A 21,140-nucleotide genomic window follows, 5' to 3' on the forward strand; every position below is an offset into this window, starting at 1 on the left:
TCCTGCCTCCTGTCTGCCATTATTCCCTAGGAGTTGAAAACATATGTCTTCTTTTGAGAAGTGTCTGTTCATGTGCTTTGCTCATGTTTTAATGGAGTTGTATGTTTTTTTCTAGTAAATTTGCTTAAGTTCCTTATACACTCTGGATATTAGGCCTTACCCACATGAATAGATTGCAAAAATTTTCTCCATTTTGTAGGTTGTCTGTTCACTCTGATGAGAGTTTCTTTTGTTGTGCAGAAGTTCTTTAGTTAGATTCTATATGTCAATTTTTGTTTCTGTTGCAATTGTATTTGTGCTTTTGTCATGAAATCTTTGCTCATGCCTATTCTTTAAACCATCTTGAGTTAATGTTTGTATATGGCATAAGGAAGAGGTCCAGTTTTAATTTTCTGCATATGGCTAGTCACTTCTTCCACCACCATTTATTAAATAGGGAATCCTTTCCCCATTGCTTGATTTGACAGGTTTTTCAAAGATCAGATGGTTGTAGGTCTTATTTCTGAGTTCTCTATTCTGTTCCATTGGTTTATATGTCTGTTCTTTTACCAGTACCATGCTGTTTTGGTTACTGTTTGGTTTGTAGTATAGTTTGAAGCCAGGCAGCAAAATGCCTTCAGCTTTGTTCTTTTTGCTTAGGATTGTCTTGGCTATATGGGCTCTTTTTTGGTTTCATATGAATTTTAAAATAGTTTTTTTTTTTCCAATTCTGTGAAGAGTATCAGTGGTAGTTTAATGGGAATAGCATTGAATCTATACATTACTTTGGGCAATATGGCCATTTTCACATATTGAGTCTTCTTATCCATGAGCATGGAATGTTTTTCTGTTTGTTTATGTCCTCTCTGATTTCTTCAAGCAGTGGTTTGTAGTTCTCCTTAAAAAAATCTTTCACATCTCTTGTTAGCTGTATTCCTCAGTATTTTGTCCTTTTTGTAGCAATTGTGAATGAGAATTCATTCATGATTTGACTCTCTGCTTGCCTGTTTTTAGTGCACAGGAATGCTAGCAATTTTTGCACATTTATTTTATATCCCCAGACTTTGCTGAAGTTACTTATTAGCTTAAGAAGCTTTTGGGTGGAGACAATGGAGTTTTCTAGATATAGGATCATGATATCTGCAAACAAAGATAATTTGACTTCCTCTCTTCTTATTTAAATACTCTTTAGTTCTTTCTCTTGCCTGATTGCCCTGGCCAGAATATCCAGTACTGTGTTGAATAGGAGTGGTAAAAGAGGACACCCTTTTCTTGTGCTGGTTTCCAGGGGAATGCTTTCAGCTTTTGCCTATTCAGTGTGATATTGGCTGTGGGTTTGTTATATATGGCTCTTATTATTTTGAGGTAAGTTCCTTCAATAACTAGTTTATTGAGAGTTTTTAACATAAGGGGATGTTGAATTTTATCAAAGGCCTTGTCTGCATCTAATGAAATAATCATGTGGTTTTCGTCTTTGGTTCTGTTTATGTCATCAGTGACATTCAGTATAAATGGTACCAGCTCTTCTTTGTACCTCTGGTAGAATTCAGCTGTAAATTCTTCTGGTCCTGGGCTTCTCTTGATTGGTAGGCTATCTATTACTCCTTCAATATCAGAACTTATTATTGGTCTCTTCAGGGATTCAATTTCTTCCTGGTTCAATCTTGGGTGAGTGTGTGTGTCCAGGAATTTATTCATTTTATCTAGATTTTCTAGTTTATATGCATAGAGGTGTTTATAGTATTCTCTGATGGCTGTTTGTATTTCTGTGGGGTCAGTGGTGATAACCTCCTTATCATTTCTGATTTCTTTGATTCTTCTCTTTTTTCTTCTTTATTAGTCTAGCTAGTGACATATCTATTTTATTACTTTTTTCAACAAACAGGCTCCTGGATTTGTTGATTTTTGAATTTTGAGGGTTTCTGTCTCCATCAGTTCAGCTCTGATCTCAGTTATTTATTGTCTTTTGCAAGGTTTGGGATTTGTTTGCTCTTGATCCTCTTGTTCTTTTAGTTCTGATGTTAGTTGTTAACTTGAGACCTTTCTAGTTTTTTAATGTCGGCCTTTAGTGCTATAAATTTCCCTCTTAGCATTGCTTTAGCTGCATCCCAGAGATTCTGGTACATTGGCTCTTTATTCTCATTAGTTTCAAAGAATTTCTTGATTTCTGCCTTAAGTTGATTGTTTACCCAAGAGTCATTCAGGAGTAGGTTGTTCAATTTCCATGTAGTTACATAGTTTTGAGTGAATTTCTTAATCTTGTATTCTAATTTGATTGCATTGTGGTCTGACAGACTGTTTGTTATGACTTCAGTTCTTTTGCATTTGCTGAGGAGTGTTTTACTTCCAATTATTGATAAATTTTAGAGTAAGTGCAATGTGGAGATGAGAAGAATGTATATTCTGTTGTTTTGGGTGGAGAGTTCTGTAGATATCTATCAGGTCCACTTGATCCAGAGCTGAGTTCAGGTTCTGAGTATCTTTGTTAATTTTCTTCCTTGATGATCTGTCTAATAATGTCAGTGGGGTGTTAAAGTCAACCACTATTTTTGTGTGAAAGTCTAAGTCTTTTTGTAGGTCACTAAGAACTTGCTTTATGAATTTGGGTGCTCATGTATTGGGTGCATATAGATTTAGGATAGCTAGTTCTTGTTGAATTGAATGCTTTACCATTATGTAATGTCCTTATTTGTCTTTTTTTCTTTTTCTTTTTTTTTAATCTTTGTTGGTTTAAAGTCTCTTTTGTCGGAAACAAGGATTGCAATCCCTGCTTTTCTCTGTTTTCCATTTGGTAAACTTTCTTCCATACCTTTATTCTGAGCCTATGTGTTTATTTGCATGTGAGATGAGTCTCTTGAAGACAACATACCAATGGGTCTTGCCTCATTATCCAGCTTACAATTCTGTGTCTTTTAATTGGGACATTTTGCCTATTTACATTTAAGCTTTGTATTGTTATATGTGAATTTGATCCTGTCATAGTGATGCTAGCTAGTTATTTTACAGACTTGTTTATGTGGTTGCTTCATAGTGTCACTGGTCTGTGTACTTCAGTGTGCTTTTGTAATGACTGGTAACAGTTTTGCTTTCCGTATTTAGTGCTTCCTTCAGGAGCTCTTACAACGCAGGCCTGGTAGTGATGAATTCCCCCAGCATTTGCTTGTCCAAAGCAGATTTTATACTTCCTTTTCTTATAAAGCTTAGTTTGACCAGATATAAAATTCTGGGTTGGAAATACTTTTTTAAAGAATGTTGAATATTGGCCCCTAATATCTTCTGACTTGTAGAATTTCTTCTGAGAAGTCCACTGTTAGTCTGATGGGCTTCCCTTTGTAGGTGACCTGGCATTTCTCTGGCTGCTCTTAATATTTTTTCTTTCATTTTGACCTTAGAGAATCTGATAATTATGCATCTTGGGGTTGATCTTCTCAAGGAATAACTTACTTGAGCTCTCTGCAGGTCCAGAATTTGAATGTTGGTCTGTCTTGCTAGGTTGAAGTAGTTCTGAATGATATCCTGAAGTATATTTTCCAATTTGGTTCCATCCTACTCATCTCGTTCAGGTACCCCAATCCATTGTAGGTACAGTGTCTTTACATAACCCCATATTTCTCAGAGGTTTTGTTCATTCCTTTTCATTCTTTTATTCTATTCTTATCTGCCTGTCTTATTTTAGAAAGATATTCGAGCTCTGAGATTCTGCTATTGATACTTGTGATTGCATTGTAAATTTCTTGTGTTATGTTTTTCAGCTCCATTAAGTTGGTTATATTCATCTGAAAACTGACTGTCCTGGCTATCAGCTTTTGTCTTGTTTTATGATGATTCTTAGCTTCTTTACATTGGGTTACAACATGCTCCTTTAGCTCAGCAAAGTTCATTATTACCCACCTTCTGAAACCTACTTCTGTCAATTTAGCCATATCAGCCTCAGTCCAGTTCTGTGCTCTTCCTGGAGAGATGTTGTAGTAATTTTGAGGAGATAAGGCACTCTGGCTTTTTGAGTTTTCAGGGTTTTTGTGTTGATGCTTTCTCATCTTTGTGGGGTTAACTACCTTCCATCTTTGAAGCTGCTGACCCTGGAATGCGGTTTTTGTTGTTTTCTGTTTGTCTGTTTTTCTTTTAACAGTCAAGCTACTCTACTGTAGGACTGCTGCAGTTTGCTAGGGGTTCACTGCAGACCCTAGTTGCCTTGTTTTTTCGTGTGCCTTGAAGTACTATCAGTGAAGGCTGCAAACCAGCAAAGATTGTAGCCTGCTTCTTCCTCTGGAAGCTCAGTCTCAGGGAAGTACTGACATGTTGCCAGCCCAAATTGTACCTAAAGGAGGTGGCTGGAGACCTCTGTTGAGGAGTCTCATCCAGTCTGGAGGAATGGGATCAGGGACCTGCTTTAAGAAGCAGTCTGGCTGTTTTTCGGTAGCAGAGCTGTGCTGTGTTGTGGGGGACCCTTCCTCATCTGGGCTGTCTGGACTCTCCAGAGCTGCCAGGCTGGAACAACTGAATCAACCAGACCACAGAATAGCAGCCACCCCTCTCACCAGGAACTTGGTCCTTCTCAGGCAGACTCCAGCCTATTGCCACTGGCTGGCTAGAATTCTAAGCCAGTAGGTCTTATCTTGTGAGGTGTTTTGGAAGTGTGTCCTGCAGAATGATGCTGCTCAGTTCCCTGGACTTAGCTCCCCTCCTAGGGGTATGTAGGGATAGATCTCTCACCTTGCCAGAAATTCTGGGTCCAGAGTATAAAAACTCCTGGGTCTTTGTGTGTGACCCAGCAGCTGCTCTGCAGGGACTTCACACAGCTCTCTGTATCAGACCCAAGGCCCTGGGGGTATGGGCTTAGAAGGGGACCTCTGATCTGCTGGCTGCAAAGATCTGTGGGAGAAGTGTGATTTCCCAGGTGGGGTCACACAATCACTCACCACTTCCCTTGTCTGGGGGTGGTGGTTCCTTTGGCATTATGCCACTCCTAGGTGGGCCATCACCCCATCCTGCTTCTCTTCATTCTCTGTGGGTCGAGATGTTTGCCTAGTCAGTCCAATGTGAGAACCTGGATATTTCAGTTGAAGGTGCTGAATTCACTCACCATTTTCATTTCTCTCCATGAGTGTTGCAGACTGTAGCTGCTTTTAACTGGCTGTCTTGGCCCAGTCCAAGGCTTTCTTTTATAATGTCCTCAGTTTATAGATGAGAAAATAAAAGCCTGAGAGATGACTATTTTGTTGAGACTTCCTTTGTTGGGAACACCTTTCCACCTCTTCTCAGCCTAGCAAGCCCCCACTCATTCTTCAAGGCACAGCTCAAATGTCCCTTTGTCTGAGAAGATCATCCCGAACTCCTCCAGGATGAGTCAGTTGCTAAGCCTGCACTTAATTCTTGTCTCTATTATAGCAATCAGAACAATGATCTGAAATGTGGCTGAACATAAAAATCACCTGGGACACATTAAAAATCCCGATTCCTGGGCCTTGTCAGTCCTAATGGGTCAGATTCTCCTTAAGGGTTACCTGAGAGTTTGTGTTTTAAATAAGAATCAGAGGGGACTCTCATGATCATGTGATATAGAAAGCATTAAATTAAACTAGCATTCAGCTAGGATGGTTCTGGTTGCAAGTAAGTAAAAATTTATTTCAGACTGGGTTAAGCAATGAAGTAATTTATTAGCTCAGATAACATTAAGTCCACAGGCAGAGCAAGAAGTCTTCAGTTTGCTTAAACCAGCTGCTTATTTGTATCACCTAGGACACAGTATCCTTCCCATGCTCTACTCTGTAGTTGGCAGATTTAACATCATTCTAAGGTAGTGTACTTAAGGGCATTAGATGACCTCTTCAGCCCAAGAGGGCATTTTTCCCATAAGTGTTTAAAATTATTCCTAATGTTTTAATTTTCAATTTAGCTTAGACTTAAAGCTCGATCCCTGAATTCATCAATAGCAGGGGTCTGGGGTGGTGGAATGAAGGACAAAATAACTGTAATTGGCTAAGAATAATCAACTATGGTAAATAAGCCATAAAATGCTTTAGGAGATAAATAGATTTATTTATGTACATCTGGTTCCCTCCACTAAACCAGTTTTAACTGAAGTCAAGAATCATGTTGTATATATTTTTATATCTGTAACTCTTAGCACAGTAGGCACTCAGTGTTTACTGAATGACTGTTGTAATGAATCACATAGCTTGGTGGAGCTGAACTGGTAGACCCAAGTGGTTTGACTCCCATATCCTTGTCCTTACCTATACACATGGTATATTAGTAAGGGTTTTCCATAGAATAAGCCAATAAGATAGATAGAAAAATAGATAGATAGATAGACAGACAGATTAGATAGATAGATAGATAGATAGATAGATAGATAGATAGATAGATAGATAGACAGACAGACAGACAGAAAGATAAGGGCCTTATTAGGGGAATTGGCTCCCATGATTTTGGAGGCTGAGATGTCTCATCACAGGCTGTCTGCAAGGTAGAGAACCAGGGAAGCCAGTAACAGGGCTTAGAAAAAGTCCAAAGGCCTGAGAACTAAAGAAACTGATGGTGTAATTCTCAGTCCAAGACCAAAGACTTGAGAGGCCTGGGAGGCTAAGGGTGTAAGTTTCAGAGTTCAAAGCTTGAAGAACCTGGATTTCTGATGTCCAAGGACAGGAGAAGAAGAGTGTCCCTTTCCTGAAGAGAGAAAGAGAGAATTGATGCTTTTTCCACCTGTTTGTTCCATCAGGGCCCCAAGCTGATTGAATCATGTCCATTCACATTGAGCACAAATCTTCCCCACTCAGTCCACCAACTCACATAACAATCTTCTCTTAAAATACCCTCAGAAGTACACCCAGAAACAATGTTTCACCGGCCATCTAGGCAGCCCTCTATTCAGTGAAGTCTACACCTAACATTAATCATCAAGTATGGTTACAGAGAGGAGTTTCTTTAAGCAAGCTTCTAATGTAGGCGAAGTAGGGACATAGAAATAGTATTCAGGGCAGGCCTCCTTGTTCAGTTATTCCCCCACTAAGCCTGGCAGTACATGTGATAAAAGAACTTCTCCATTTAAAATGTTCAGGAATAAAATTCATTGAAATATCAGGGTACTCATCTGTACCTCTTCCTTGTGATTCTGCCTTTGCAATGGACTTTATAATCACGTATGTGTTAATCCGAACACTTCTTAAGAGGTAATCATAATAACTCGCCTAGATCTAATGTTGTAGAGAAACATTTTATGGCCGTAGGATACATTTTCCCAAGTTATTAAAGCCCAATTACATCATGTTTTCTTCCAAGGAATGCCAAGTACTTGAGGGACAATATTGCAGTCACTCTCACTCGTGTCTTGGAAATAATTACACAGATATAGCAGATAAAGTCCTCTGCCCTTCCTCTCAATGAAATGGAAAATTGTACTTACTTGCCTAAGATCACACAATAGAATTAAGAGAGGGAAAAATTGGGATGATAATGCAATTTTTCTCTTTTGCGTTAGCTAATACACGTAGCCTTCTTTATGAAAACATTAGACCTATATATTGTGCTTTTGATTAAGAAACTATCATACTGAGTGGTCAAGGGAGGTAATGAAACTTAAGACTTTCTAAATAAAATTCCTGGGCTATATCATGATTCATATCACAATTGTTAGCCTTAAACCAAGCAGTGTGTTGGAATTAATACAAGCAATAATAATAATAGAGTTTATTATTTATTATTATTGATTATAATTTGGGTACATTAAAGGTATTTTTTGATAATTCATATCAACCCTATAAGTTGGACTCTATTTTGCTTTTTAGAGATCTGATACTCAGAGACTACTAAGATGTAGAACGATGTACAGCTAGGAAGGGGTAGCTCCCAGCATCAAATCAAGTGTGTCTATGTTCAAAGCCTATGACTTCTCTGCTACCCCATGCTGCTCTGGAATAGATGAGCTGGGAATTCAGCATAACTCCACTTTGTTAAATTTAAACAAGTCATTAATGTCTCACTGAGTGAACTTATTTAAATGAGGACAATATTTTCCCCTCCAAATTCTGCAGTCGGGTAACCTCATGTAACTCTTCTAGAAGGCATGCGTAAAATGAGGGGCAAGCCCTTGTAACCAACTGGACCCAGATCAAGTGTCTAATAATTGTCACAAGATCACCTGCATGGGTCTTGGAACCCTTCCTACTTATTTATTCAACCAGAATAAATCTTCAAGAGTCTTGTAAAAAATAAAAAATTAAAATTAAAAAAAACTTCAAAAACAAAATAAAAAATAGTTTATTCTTTTGCTCTAATGAGGTTAGGTATTTTTAACATTGTTAAAAATATTTGAGTCACCTCTAAACAGCAGCAAGTTCAGCTTTAGTTGCTGAAAATAAACCAGGACCCCAGTAAGCACACAGCTTTAAAGCTCCATAAAGCCCCGGACTTGGGATGTGCTCAATGCCAATGGAAAATTCAATGAAAAATAACAGAGACCAGGGCTGGCTTCGTTTCATCTAGCCTCCCTGTCTTGCCAGACCTTTCAGATAACAGAGCAGGCATATTTAAATTTGAAAGTTTTTTATGATTATTTAATAAAATGAGGATGAAGTAAGCAAATAACTGTTGAGAAGTAACATTTAATTTCCAAGAGTGCCCTGAGAGACATATCATGGAGTGAAGCCATTGCAATTACTTGGAAATTGATTGTCAGAAATGTTAAACTGATTCAGGCTACAGGAAAATACTCAACAGTATTATGAAGTAGATATCAGTAGCCCTGGTCAGAAAATAAGCATTATTGCAACTGCATCCAGGACAAGGTTGAAGATTTGAAATTCCAAGTCAAAAACAAAACATTGAGCCAATTATCTCTCAACTCAGAAACTTACAGCATCAAAGAGCAAAGCTGGAAAGAGATTTTTGAGATGCCCTCAAGGGCAATCATCTCTCTCTAGGTAAGGATATATCTCAGCCATACGGAACTGATGGATTTTGATGGGTATTTAATTTCCGGTTTCACTTTTTATTTAGCTTCTAGCTCCCTATCTAGTTTGCTGTACTGCTCCAGATGCCAAAAATAATTTTTTTTATTGACCACACTGGACATATTTAGGATGGGATTTAAAAGTGGCTCCTCCTCCATTTAGCACCAATACTATAATGGAGAAAAGGGCAGGATACAGCCCAGATCACAATCAGTATTCCTTCCCTTACCACTCAATTCCCCATCATTCTATTTGCATCAGTGGTACATAAGTTCCTCTCACCAGCTGACTGTGAACATTTCCTTCTAGTAAAATGATTGTGTCTTAGTTAATGTTGTGTCTTTACCCTTTTCCCCACTGAACCATACATTCAGTAATTGAGGTTAAATATATTTTCTTAAACATTTACAAGTATAATCCTTTGTATTTTACCCTCCAATGTAGGAAAGTACCCCAGAAAAAAATATGGAAATGAGAAAAATGAAGGAATTAGCTTTATGTTACTACATTCTTGTTGGGTTTTTTTTTTTTTAACCTTGCTTGGGTGGAATAATGAGCAGATAAGCAAGTGTGTGTGTGTGTGTTTGTGTGTGTGTGTATAAATTTGTGTATACACACACACACACATATACACACAAAAGTACTATAAGAAACTAACATGAAGGGTCACCTTTATGTTAGTTTAGCACAGCAATTTAGCACAGCATACCTGAGCCTATTCTCCTTCTCAGCATTTATATTTCTAAATAGTTATCTCTATTAAGAATTAGAGATAGTAGCCTCCTTTTATAAACCTCAACAGAGGAAAAATAAATTGGCTATTTTTTTCTTAGGTTTCATGGTGAGATAGCTCTATGGAAAGTAAATGGAATACGTACCAGCTTGTTCTCATCTTCAAAACTTTGATGACTCTTTTTATATATTTTCTGCAAAGTAATTAAAGTCCAATTAATTGGAAAAATATACACAATGGGCATTCTGAATATAATATCTCCAATGTAAGCAACTTTTATTATCTTAAACAAGTAGCTAAGCCAATGTTGCAAGTTTAAATTTTGAGCTCCTAAGCAGATATCTCAGAAAATACACTCTTGCACTTTGTTGACTACAAAATAAACTCCTCTCCAGTGGAGAGCTATCTCACCTCCTTTGGGAATCCATTACAGTGCAGTCAGTTTGGGTAGCATGCTGGTATATCCCTTTTTCCTATAATGACTGTACCCACAAACATGCTGAAAATGCAATATTTTTAAATGGACAGTAGAAGCTGACCACTGACAGGAATGCAAGGGGAATATTTTAGTGACATACAGAATTACCAAGTAATTTATCTGTTCTTTAAATTTGGACCTTCACTTCCTAAGTGTACATAAATTTAGCTGTTGTTACACAATGTTCCCCCTTTCCCCCCATTCATATTCTACTTGTAAATAAGGCTGGCTTCTATTACCATTTCATATTCTCAATGAATCAACACAGTGAAGGTTTATTTTCTATTTACTCCCTAGTCCAAATTTAGATCGTGTGGGAGTGGGCCTCTTCTCTGTGCGGCCATTCAGGGACTCAGGCTCCTCCCATGTGGTAATCTCCTTTAATACAGTTAGGGGTTGTCCTGACATCACCTAGCTGGCAGATGGGAAGAAGGGAGTGCAAAGACAAGGCAGGTTCTTATGTAACTTCTGCCACTGAACTGCAAGTGACAAATCACTTTCATTCATTATCTATGGCAAGAACTGCTGACATGGTCTCTCATATATATGAGAGAAGTTCACAAAATTTAGTGTATCTGCACTTACAAGAAGAGAAAAAATTGGTTTGGTGAACATTTAGCCAGACTGCTGCATTTTCTAGGCTTTGTCTCTGTTTGATCTTTTTATCTTTTGATAGATGTATTAGTCAGGATTTTCCAGAGACAGAATCAATAGGATAGGTGGATAGATAGATGAACAGATAGGTAGGTGGGTAGGTAAGTAGGTAGGCAGACAGATAGATGACAGATAGATTGATAGATAGATAGGAGATTTATTAGGGGCTTGGCTTATGTCATTATGGAGGTTGAGGAGTCCCGTGATAGGCTATTTTCAAGCTGGAGAACCAGGGCAGCTGTAGCATAGCTTAGTCCAAGTCCCAAAGCCTCAGAACCAGGAAAGGCAATGGTGTAATTCTCAGTCTAAGGCTGAAGGCCTGAGAACCCAGGATGGGGAGCAGGAGGGTGGTGCAAGTTGTGAAGTTCAAAGGCCAGAGAACCTGTAGTTGTGTGGTCCAAAGGCAGGAGAAAAAGAGTGTCCCAGCTCCAGCAGAAAGAGTGAATTCACCTTTCTTTTGCCTTTTTCTTCTGCATGAGCCCTTAGCTGATTGGATGCACCCATCCATGTTGGGTGGTGTATTAGTTCATTTTCACCCTACTGATAAAGACATACCTGAGACTGGGCCATTCACAAAAGAGAGGGGTTTAATGGATTTACAGTTCCACATGGCTGGGGTGGCCTGACAATCATGGCAGAAGGCAAGGAGGAGCAAGTCACATCTTACATGGAGGGCAGTAGGTGAAGAGAGTTTGTGCAGGGAAACTCCATATAAAAGCATCAGGTCTCATGAAACTTATTCACTATCATGAGACCAGCATGGGAAATACCTGCCCCCATAATTCAATTGTCTCCCACTGGGTTCCTCCCACAACACATACAAATTCATGATGAGATGTGGGTGGGGACACAGCCAAACCATATCATTCCGCCCCAGCACCTCCCAAATCTTATGTCCTCACATTTCAAAACTAATCATGCCTTCCCAACAGTCCCCCAAAGTCTTAACTCATTTCAGCATTAACTCAATAGTGCACAGTCCAAAGTTTCATCCAAGACAGGGCAAGTCCCTTCCACATATGAGCCTGTAAAATCAAAAGCAAGTTAGTTATTTCCTAGATACAATAGCGATGTAAGCATTGGGTAAATGCAGCCATTTGAAATGAGAGAAATTGGCCACAATGAAGGAGCTACAGGCCCCATGCAAGGCCAAAATCCAGCGGGGCAGTCAAATCTTAAAGCTCTAGAATGAGCTCCTTTGACACCATGTCTCACATCTAGGTCACTCTGATGCAAGAAGTGGGCTCCCATGGCCTTGGGAAGCTCTGTCCCTGTGGCTTCACAGGGTAGAGCCTCCCTCCCAGCTGCTTTCATGGGCTGGCATTGAGTGTCTGTGGCTTTTCCAGGTGCACAGGGCAAGCTGTCAGTGGTTTTATCATTCTGGGGGCTGGAGTCCGGTGGGCCTCTTCTCACAGCTCCACTAAGCAGTACCCCAGTGAGGACTCTGTATGGGGGCTCCAATCCCACATTTCTCTTCTGCACTGCCCTAGCAGAGGTTCTCCATGAGGCCCTGCCCCTGCAGCGAACTTCTGCCTGGGAATCCAGGCATTTCCATACATTATCTGAAATCTAGGCAGAGGTTCCCAAAGCTCAATTCTTAACTTCTGTGCACCCACAGGCTCAACACCATGTGAAAGCTGCCAAGGCCTGGGGCTTCCACCCTCTGAAGCAATAGCCTGAGCTGTACATTGGCCCCTTTTAGTCATGGCTGGAGTAGGTGGAATGCAGGGCACTGAGTCCCAAGACTGCACATAGCACAGGGACCCTGTACTGGGCCCATAAAACCATTTTTTCCTCCTAAAGTACCTCTGTACCTGTGATGGGAGGGGCTGCTCCAGAGGTCTCTGACATGCTCTGGAGACATTTTCCCCATTGTCTTGGTGATTAACATTCAGCTCCTTGTTACTTATGCAAATTTCCATAGACGGCTTGAATTTTTCCTCAGAAAATAGCATTTTCTTTTCTATCGCATTGTCAGGCTGCAAATTTTCCAAACTTTTGTGCTGTTTCCCTTTCAAAACTGAATGCTTTTAACAGCACCCAAGTCATCTCTTGAATGCTTTGCTGCTTAGAAATTTCTTCTGCCAGATACCCTAAATCATCTCTTTGAAGTTATTGTTCCACAAATCTCTAGGGCAGGGGCAAAGTGCCATCAATCTCTTAGCTAAAACATAACAACAGTCATCTTTGCTCCAGTTCCCATGAAGTTCCTCCTCCCCATCTGAGATCACCTCAGCCTGGATTTCATTGTCCATATCATTATCAGCATTTTGGTCAAAGCCATTCAACAAGTCTCCAGGGAGTTTAAACTTTCCCATATTTTTCTGTCCTCTTCTGAGTCCCCAAACTGTTCCAACCCATGCCTGTCACCAAGTTCCAAATTTGCTTCCAAATGTTGGGTATCTACAGCAGTGTTCCACTTCATTGGTACCAATTTACTGTATTGGCCTATTTTCATACTGCTGATAACGTCATACCTGAGACTGGAAAGAAAAAGGTTTAATGGACTTACAGTTCCACATGGCCGGGGAAGCCTCACAATCATGGCAGAAGGCAAGGAGGAACAAGTCATGTCTTACATGGATGGTGGCAGTCAAAGAAAGCTTGAGCAGGGAAACTCCTTCTTATTAAACCATCAGGTCTCAAAAGACATATTCATGGTCATGAGAACAGCATGGGAAAGACCTGCCCCCATGATTCAATCACCTCCCACTGGATCCCTCCCACAACACATGGGAATTCTAGAGGAGATCTGGGTGGGGACAGAGCCCAACCATATCAGGTAGAAGCAGATCTTCCTTACCCAGTCTACTAATTCAAATGCCAATCTCTTCTGGAAGCACTCTCACAGACGTACTTAGAAATAATGCTAGGCCGGGCGCGGTGGCTCAAGCCTGTAATCCCAGCACTTTGGGAGGCCGAGACGGGCGGATCACGAGGTCAGGAGATCGAGACCATCCTGGCTGACACGGTGAAACCCCGTCTCTACTAAAAAATACAAAAAACTAGCCGGGCGAGGTGGCGGGCGCCTGTAGTCCCAGCTACTCAGGAGGCTGAGGCAGGAGAATGGCGTGAACCCGGGAGGCAGAGCTTGCAGTGAGCCGAGATCTGGCCACTGCACTCCAGCCTGGGCGGCAGAGCGAGACTCCGTCTCAAAAAAAAAAAAAAAAAAAGAAATAATGCTTTACCAGCTTTCTGCATATTTCTTAATCCAGTCAAGTTGACACCTAAAATTAACCATCACATCTTCCCTCCTTCACTCACCAGACAAACCTATCTTGAGCAACGAATAATCCAAATTTTCTTCTTTATGATTTCCATTATTTCTCCTTATAAAGGCTGCAGAGATTTAGTTTCAGATTCAACAAATATCATTCAGAGTCCACTATCATGGCAGATTGTTACAAGGAATTGCCATATACATTAGGCTATTTAATATAGAAACAAGCATTGTAATGCCAGCTTTAAGATGAGAAATCTGAGGCCCAGGAACTGACTAAACATACACAGAGGTAATCCATACAGTCAGCATTCCCATTTGCTCCTGTGATGGAGTCACTTATATATCTAACTGAACTGATTCTTCCACCAGCAAACATTTTATATCTTTTTGGTGCCCAGTTATTTTCTTTTATTATTATTATTATTATTATTATACTTTAAGTTCTAGGATACATGTGCACAATGTGCAGGTTTGTTACATATGTATACCTGTGCCATGTTGGTGTGCTGCACCCATTAGCTGGTCATTTACATTAGGTATATCTCCTAATGCTATCCCTTCTCCCTCTGCCCACTCCACAATAGGCCCCAGTGTGTGATGTTCCCCTTCCTGTATCCAAGTGTTCTCATTGTTCAATTCCCACCTATGAGTGAGAACATGCGGTGTTTGGTTTTTTGTCCTTCGGATAGTTTGCTGAGAATTATGGTTTCCAACTTCACGTCCCTACAAAGGACATGAATGCATCCTTTTTTATGGCTGCATAGTATTCCATGGTGTATATGTGCCACGTTTTCTTAATCCAGTCTATCACTGATGGACATTGGGGTTGGTTCCAAGTCTTTGCTATTGTGAATAGTGCCACAATACATATACATGTGCATGTGTCTTTATAGCAGCATGATTTATAATTTTTTGGGTATATACCCAGTAATGGGATTGCTGGGTTAAAAGGTATTTCTAGTTCTAGATCCTTGAGGAATGGCCACACTGTCTTCCACAATGGTTGAACTAGTTTACAGTGCCACCAATAGTGTAAAAGTGTTCCTATTTCTCCACATCCTCTCCAGCACCTGTTGTTTTCTGATTTTTTAATGATTGCCATTCTAACTGTTGTGAGATGGTATATCATTGAGGTTTTGACTTGCACTTCTCTGATGGCCAGTGATGATGAGCATTTTTTCATGTGTCTGTTGACTGCATAAATGTCTTCTTTTGAGAAATGTCTGTTCATATTCTTTGCCCACTTTTTGATGGGGTTGTTTGGTTTTCTTCTTGTAAATTTGTTTGAGTTCTTTATAGATTCTGGATATTAGCCCTTTGTTAGATGAGTAGATTGCAAAAATTTTCTCCCATTCAGTAGGTTGCCTGTTCACTCTGATGGTAGTTTCTTTTGCTGTGCAGAAGCTCTTTGGTTTAATTAGGTCCCATTTGTCAATTTTGGCTTTTGTTGCCATTGCTTTTGGTGTTTTAGACATGAAGTCCTTGCCCATGCCTATGTCCTGAATGGTATTCCCTAGGTTTTCTTCTAGGGTTTTTATGGTTTTAGGTCTAACATTTAAGTCTTTAATCCACCTTGAATTAATTTTTGTATAAATTGTAAGGAAGGGATCCAGTTTCAGCTTTCCACATATGGCTAGCCAGTTTTCCCAGCACCATTTATTAAATAGGGAATCCTTTCCTCATTTCTTGCTGAAGTTGCTTATCAGGGTTGTCAAAGATCAGATGGTTGTAGATGTGTGGTATTATTTCTGAGGGCTCTGTTTTGTTCCATTGGTCTATATCTCTGTTTTGGTACCAGTACCATGCTGTTTTGGTTACTGTAACCTTGTAGTATAGTTTGAAGTCAGGTAGCATGATGCCTTCAGCTTTGTTCTTTTGGCTTAGGATTGACTTGGCAATGTGGGCTCTTTTTTGGTTCCATATAAACTTTAAAGTAGTTTTTTCAAATTCTGTGAAGAAAGCTTGATGGGGATGGCATTGAATCTATAAATTACCTTGGGCAGTATGGCCATTTTCACGATATTGATTCTTCCTATCCATGAGCATGGAATGTTCTTCCATTTGTTTGTGTCCTCCTTTATTTCATTGAGCAGTGGTTTGCAGTTCTCTTTGAAGAAGTCCTTCATATCCCTTGTAAGTAGGATTCCTAGGTATTTTATTCTCTTTGTAGCAATTGTGAATGGGAGTTCACTCGTGATTTGGCTCTGTGTTTGTTATTGGTGTATAAGAATGCTTGTAATTTTTACACATTGATTTTCTACCCTGAGACGTTGCTGAAGTTGCTTATCAGCTTAAGGAAATTTTGGGTTGAGATGATCGGGTTTTCTAAATATACAATCATGTCATCTGCAAACAGGGACAGTTTGACTTCCTCTTTTCCTAATTGAACACCCTTTATTTCTTTCTCTTGCCTGATTGCCCTGGCCAGAACTTCCAACACTACGTTGAATAGGTGTGGTGAGAGAGGGCATCCCTGTCTTCTGCCAGTTTTCAAAGGGAATGCTTCCAGTTTTTGCCCCTTCAGTATGATATTGGCTGTGGGTTTGTCATAAATAGCTCTTATGATTTTGAGATACGTTCCATCAATACCGAATTTATTGAGAGTTTTTAGCATGAAGGGCTGTTGAATTTTGTCAAAGGCCTTTTCTGCATCTATTGAGATAATCATGTGGTTTTTGTGTTTGGTTCTGTTTATATGCTGGATTATGTTAATTGATTTGCGAATGTTGAACCAGCCTTGCATCCCAGGGATGAAGCTGACTTGATCATGGTGGATAAGCTTTTTGATGTGCTGCTGGATTTGGTTTGCCACTATTTTATTGAGGATTTTTGCATCAATGTTCATCAGGGATATGGTCTAAAATTCTCTTTTTTTATTGTGTCTCTGCCAGGCTTTGGTATCAAGATGATGCTGGTCTCATAAAATGACTTAGGGAGGATTCCCTCTTTATCTATTGATTGGAATAGTTTCAGAAGGAACGGTACCAGCTCCTCCCTGTACCTCTGGTAGAATTCTTCTGTGAATCCATCTGGTCCTGGACTTTTTTTGGTTGGTAGGCTATTAATTATTGCCTCAATTTCAGAACCTATTATTGGTCTATTCAGGGATTCAACTTCTTCCTGGTTTAGTCTTGAGAAGGTGCATGTGTCCAGGAATTTATCCATTTCTTCTAGATTTCTACTTTATTTGCATAGAGGTGTTTATAGTATTCTCTTATGGTAGGTTGTATTTCTGTGGGGTCGGTGGTGATATCCCCTTTATCATTTTTTATTGCATCTATTTGATTCTTCTCTCTTTTCTTCTTTACTAGTCTTGCTAGAGGTCCATCAATTTTGTTGATCTTTTCAAAAAACCAGCTCCTGGATTCATTGATTTTTTTAAGGGTTTTTTGTGTCTCTATCTCCTTCAGTTCTGCTCTGATCTTAGTTATTTCTTGCCTTCTGCCAGCTTTTGAATGTGTTTGTTCTTGCTTCTCTAGTTCTTTTAATTGTGATGTTAGGGTATCAATTTTAGATCTTTCCTGCTTTCTCTTGTGGGCATTTAGTGCTATAAATTTCCCTCTACACACTGCGTGAAATGTGTCCCAGAGATTCTGGTATGTTGTGTCTTTGTTCTCATTGGTTTCAAAGAACATCTTTATTTTTGCCTTCATTTCTTTATGTACCCAGTAGTCATTCAGGAGCAGATTGTTCAGTTTCCATGTAGTTGAGTGGTTTTGAGTAAGTTTCTTAATCCTGAGTTCTAGTTTGATTGCACTGTGGTCTGAGAGACAGTTTGTTATAATTTCTGTCCTTTTACATTTACTGAGGGGTGCTTTACTTCCAACTATGTGGTCAATTTTGGAATAAGTGTGATGTGGTGCTGAGAAGAATGTATATTCTGTTGATTTGGAGTGGAGAGTTCTGTAGATGTCTATTAGGTCCATTTGGTGCAGAGCTGAGTTCAATTCCTGGATATCCTTGTTAACTTTCTGTTTTGTTGATCTGTCTAATGTTGACAGTGGAGTGTTAAAGTCTCCCATTATTATTGTGTGAGAGTCTACGTCTCTTTGTAGGTCTCTAAGGACTTGCTTTATTATCTGGGTGCTCCTGTATTGGGTGCTTATATATTTAGGATAGTTCGCTCTTCTTGTTGAATTGATCCCTTTACTATTATATAATGGCCTTCTTTGTCTCTTTTGATCTTTGTTGGTTTGAAGTCTGTTTTATCAGAGACTAGGATTGCAACCCCTGCCTTTTTTTGTTTCCATTTGCTTGGTAGATCTTCTTCCATCCCTTTATTTTGAGCTTATGTGTGTCTCTGCATGTGAGGTGGGTCTCCTGAATACAGCACACTCATGGGTCTTGACTCTTTATCCAATTTTCCAGTCTGTGTCTTTGAATTGGAGCATTTAGCCCATTTACATTTAAGGTTAATATTGTTATGTGTGAATTTGATCCTGTTGTTATGATGTTAGCTGGTTATTTTGCTCATTAGTTGATGCAGTTTCTTCCTAGATCGATGGTCTTTACAATTTGGCATGTTTTTGCAGTGGCTGCTACTGGTTGTTCCTTTCCATATTTAGTGCTTCCTTCAGGAGCTCTTGTAGAGCAGGCCTGGTGGTGACAAAATCCCTCAGCATTTGCTTGTCTGTAAAGAATTTTATTTCTCCTTCACTTAGGAAGCTTAGTTTGGCTGGATATGAAATTCCGGGTTGAAAATTCTTTTCTTTAAGATTGTTGAATATTGGCCCCTACCCTCTTCTGGCTTGTAGAGTTTCTGCTGAGAGATCCGCTGTTAGTCTGATGGGCTTCCCTTTGTGGGTAACCCAACCTTTTTCTCAGCTGCCCTTAACATTTTTTCCTTCATTTCAACTTTGGTGAATCTGACAATTATGTGTCTTGGAGTTGCCCCTCTAGAGGAGTATCTTTGTGGTGTTTTCTGTATTTCCTGAATTTGAATGTTGGCCTGCCTCCCTAGGTTGGGGAAGTTATCCTGGATAATATCCTGCAGAGTGTTTTCCAACTTGGTTCCATTCTCCCCGTCACTTTCAGGTATACCAGTCAGACGTAGATTTGGTCTTTTCACATAGTCCCATATTTCTTGGAGGCTTTGTTCATTTCGTTTTACTCTTTTTTCTGTAAACTTCTCTTCTCATTTCATTTCATTTATTTGATCTTCAATCACTGATACCCTTTCAGTTGATCGAATTGGCTACTGAAGTTTGTGCATTCATCACGTAGTTCTCGTGCCATAGTTTTCAGCTTCATCAGGTCATTTAAGGACTTATCTGCACTGGTTATTCTAGTTAGCCATTCATCTAATCTTTTTTCAAGGGTCTTAGCTTCTTTGCGATGGGTTCAAACTTCCTCCTTTAGCTTGGAGATGATTGGTCATCTGAAGCCTTCTTCTCTCAACTCGTCAAAGTCATTCTCTGTCCAGCTTTGTTCCATTGCTGGTGAGGAGCTGCATTCCTTTGGACGGGGAGAGGCGCTCTGATTTTTAGAATTTTCAGCTTTTCTGCTCTGTTTTTTCCCTATCTGTGTGGTTTTATCTACCTTTGCTCTTTGATGATGGTGACGTACAGATAAGGTTTTGGTGTGGATGTCCTTTCTGTTTGTTAGTTTTCCTCCTAACAGTCAGGACCCTCAGCTGCAGGTCTGTTGGAGTTTGCTGGAGGTCTACTTCAGACCCTGTTTGCCTGGGTTTCAGCAGTGGAGCCTGCAGAACAGCGAATATTGCTGAACAGCAAATGTTACTGCCTGATCATTCCTCTGGAAGTTTCGTCTCAGAGGGGCACCCAGCCATGTGAAGTGTCAGTCTGCCCCTACTGGGGGGGTGCCTCTCAGTTAGGCTACTCGGGGGTCAGGGACCCACTTGAGGAGGCAGTCTGTCTGTTCTCAGATCTCAAACTCCATGCTGGGAGAACCACTACTCTCTTCAAAGCTGTCTGCAGACATTTAAGTCTGCAGAGGTTTCTGCTGCCTTTTATTCAGCTATGCCTGCCCCCAGAAGTGGAGTCTACAGAGGCAGGCAGACCTCCTTGAGCTGCAGTGGGCTCCACCCAGTTCGAGCTTCCCGGATGCTTTATTTACCTACTCAAGCTTCAGCAATGGCGGTTGCCCCTGCTCCAGCCTTGCTGCCGTGTTGCAGTTCGATCTCAGACTGCTGTGCTAGCAATGAGCGAGGCTTCATGGGCATGGACCCTCTGAGCCAGGCGTGGGATATAATTTCCTGGTGTGCCGTTTGCTAAGACCATTGGAAAAGCACAGTATTAGGGTAGGAGTGACCCAATTTTCCAGGTGCCATCTGTCACAGCTTCCCTTGGCTAGGAAAGGGAATTCCCTGACCCCTTGTGCTTCCCGTGTGAGGTGATGCCTCGCCCTGCTTTGGTTCATGCTCGGTGGGCTGCACCCACTGTCCTACACCCACTGTCCAACAAGCCCCAGTGAGATGAACCCAGTACCTCAGTTGGAAATGCAGAAATCACCCATCTTCTGCATTGCTCACACTGGAAGCTGTAGACTGGAGCTGTTCCTATTCTGCCATCTTGGAACCATCCTGGTGCCCAGTTATTTTCTTAATTCCTTTCTCCTTTATATTCTCCCTCCCAACTTGTTAACTAGTTATCTCTCAACTGAAACACCTCATCCTCTCTCTGTTCTTATCCATGTCCATTATGAATAAGACTCATGCTAGCAACACATTTGTATCAAGGAAAAGTATGTTGCTTTGTAAATAAATTAGAAATACCAATATTAAACTGGTGATGTCAATTTTAAAGGTCATACGAAAGTCCAGAGTACCCACAAATTTTCTATTAAAATTGATTTTCTTGAGGAAAGAGTTGAGCTAAAAGCAATGTATTTTTCCATCTTAGTGGGGTTTATTTTTCTGCTATATCTAATATGGATCATTTTAAGAGTCCAGTATTTTTTTAGTTTCATTGCAAACATGTAGTATTTCAGCTGCATTATGGTTATATAAATATATGTGTGTATACATATATATGTGTGTGTGTATATATATGTGTGTATGTGTGTGTATATATATGTGTGTGTGTGTGTGTGTATGTGTATATATATATAACTAGCGTAAGTACCTGGTCTTGATGTAAAACATTTCTTTCCTGGGAAAAATGT

The 21,140-nt window shown here is 40.0% G+C and overlaps 1 protein-coding gene across 4 annotated transcripts in view; it reads right to left on the bottom strand.

The window, feature by feature from the left end:
- Window positions 1-5,974: 5,974 nt before the first annotated feature.
- LOC105488361 (AGBL carboxypeptidase 1) overlaps window positions 5,975-21,140 on the bottom strand; it is a 958,121-nt gene continuing 942,955 nt past the window's right edge. For 3 of the 4 annotated variants that reach the window (XM_071100734.1, XM_071100736.1, XM_071100739.1), the window contains 2 exons: window positions 9,809-9,856; window positions 5,975-6,648 (listed from right to left, as the gene is read on the bottom strand). In XM_071100734.1, the coding sequence (XP_070956835.1) occupies window positions 6,387-6,648; window positions 9,809-9,856 (310 nt within the window). In that variant the 3' untranslated portion in view covers window positions 5,975-6,386. The remainder of the gene's footprint in view (window positions 6,649-9,808; window positions 9,857-21,140) is intronic. The other variant, XM_071100735.1, reaches the window with a different exon arrangement.

Source organism: Macaca nemestrina, chromosome 7 (genome assembly GCF_043159975.1).
Source record: "Macaca nemestrina isolate mMacNem1 chromosome 7, mMacNem.hap1, whole genome shotgun sequence".
NCBI classification, from domain to species: Eukaryota; Metazoa; Chordata; class Mammalia; order Primates; family Cercopithecidae; genus Macaca; species Macaca nemestrina.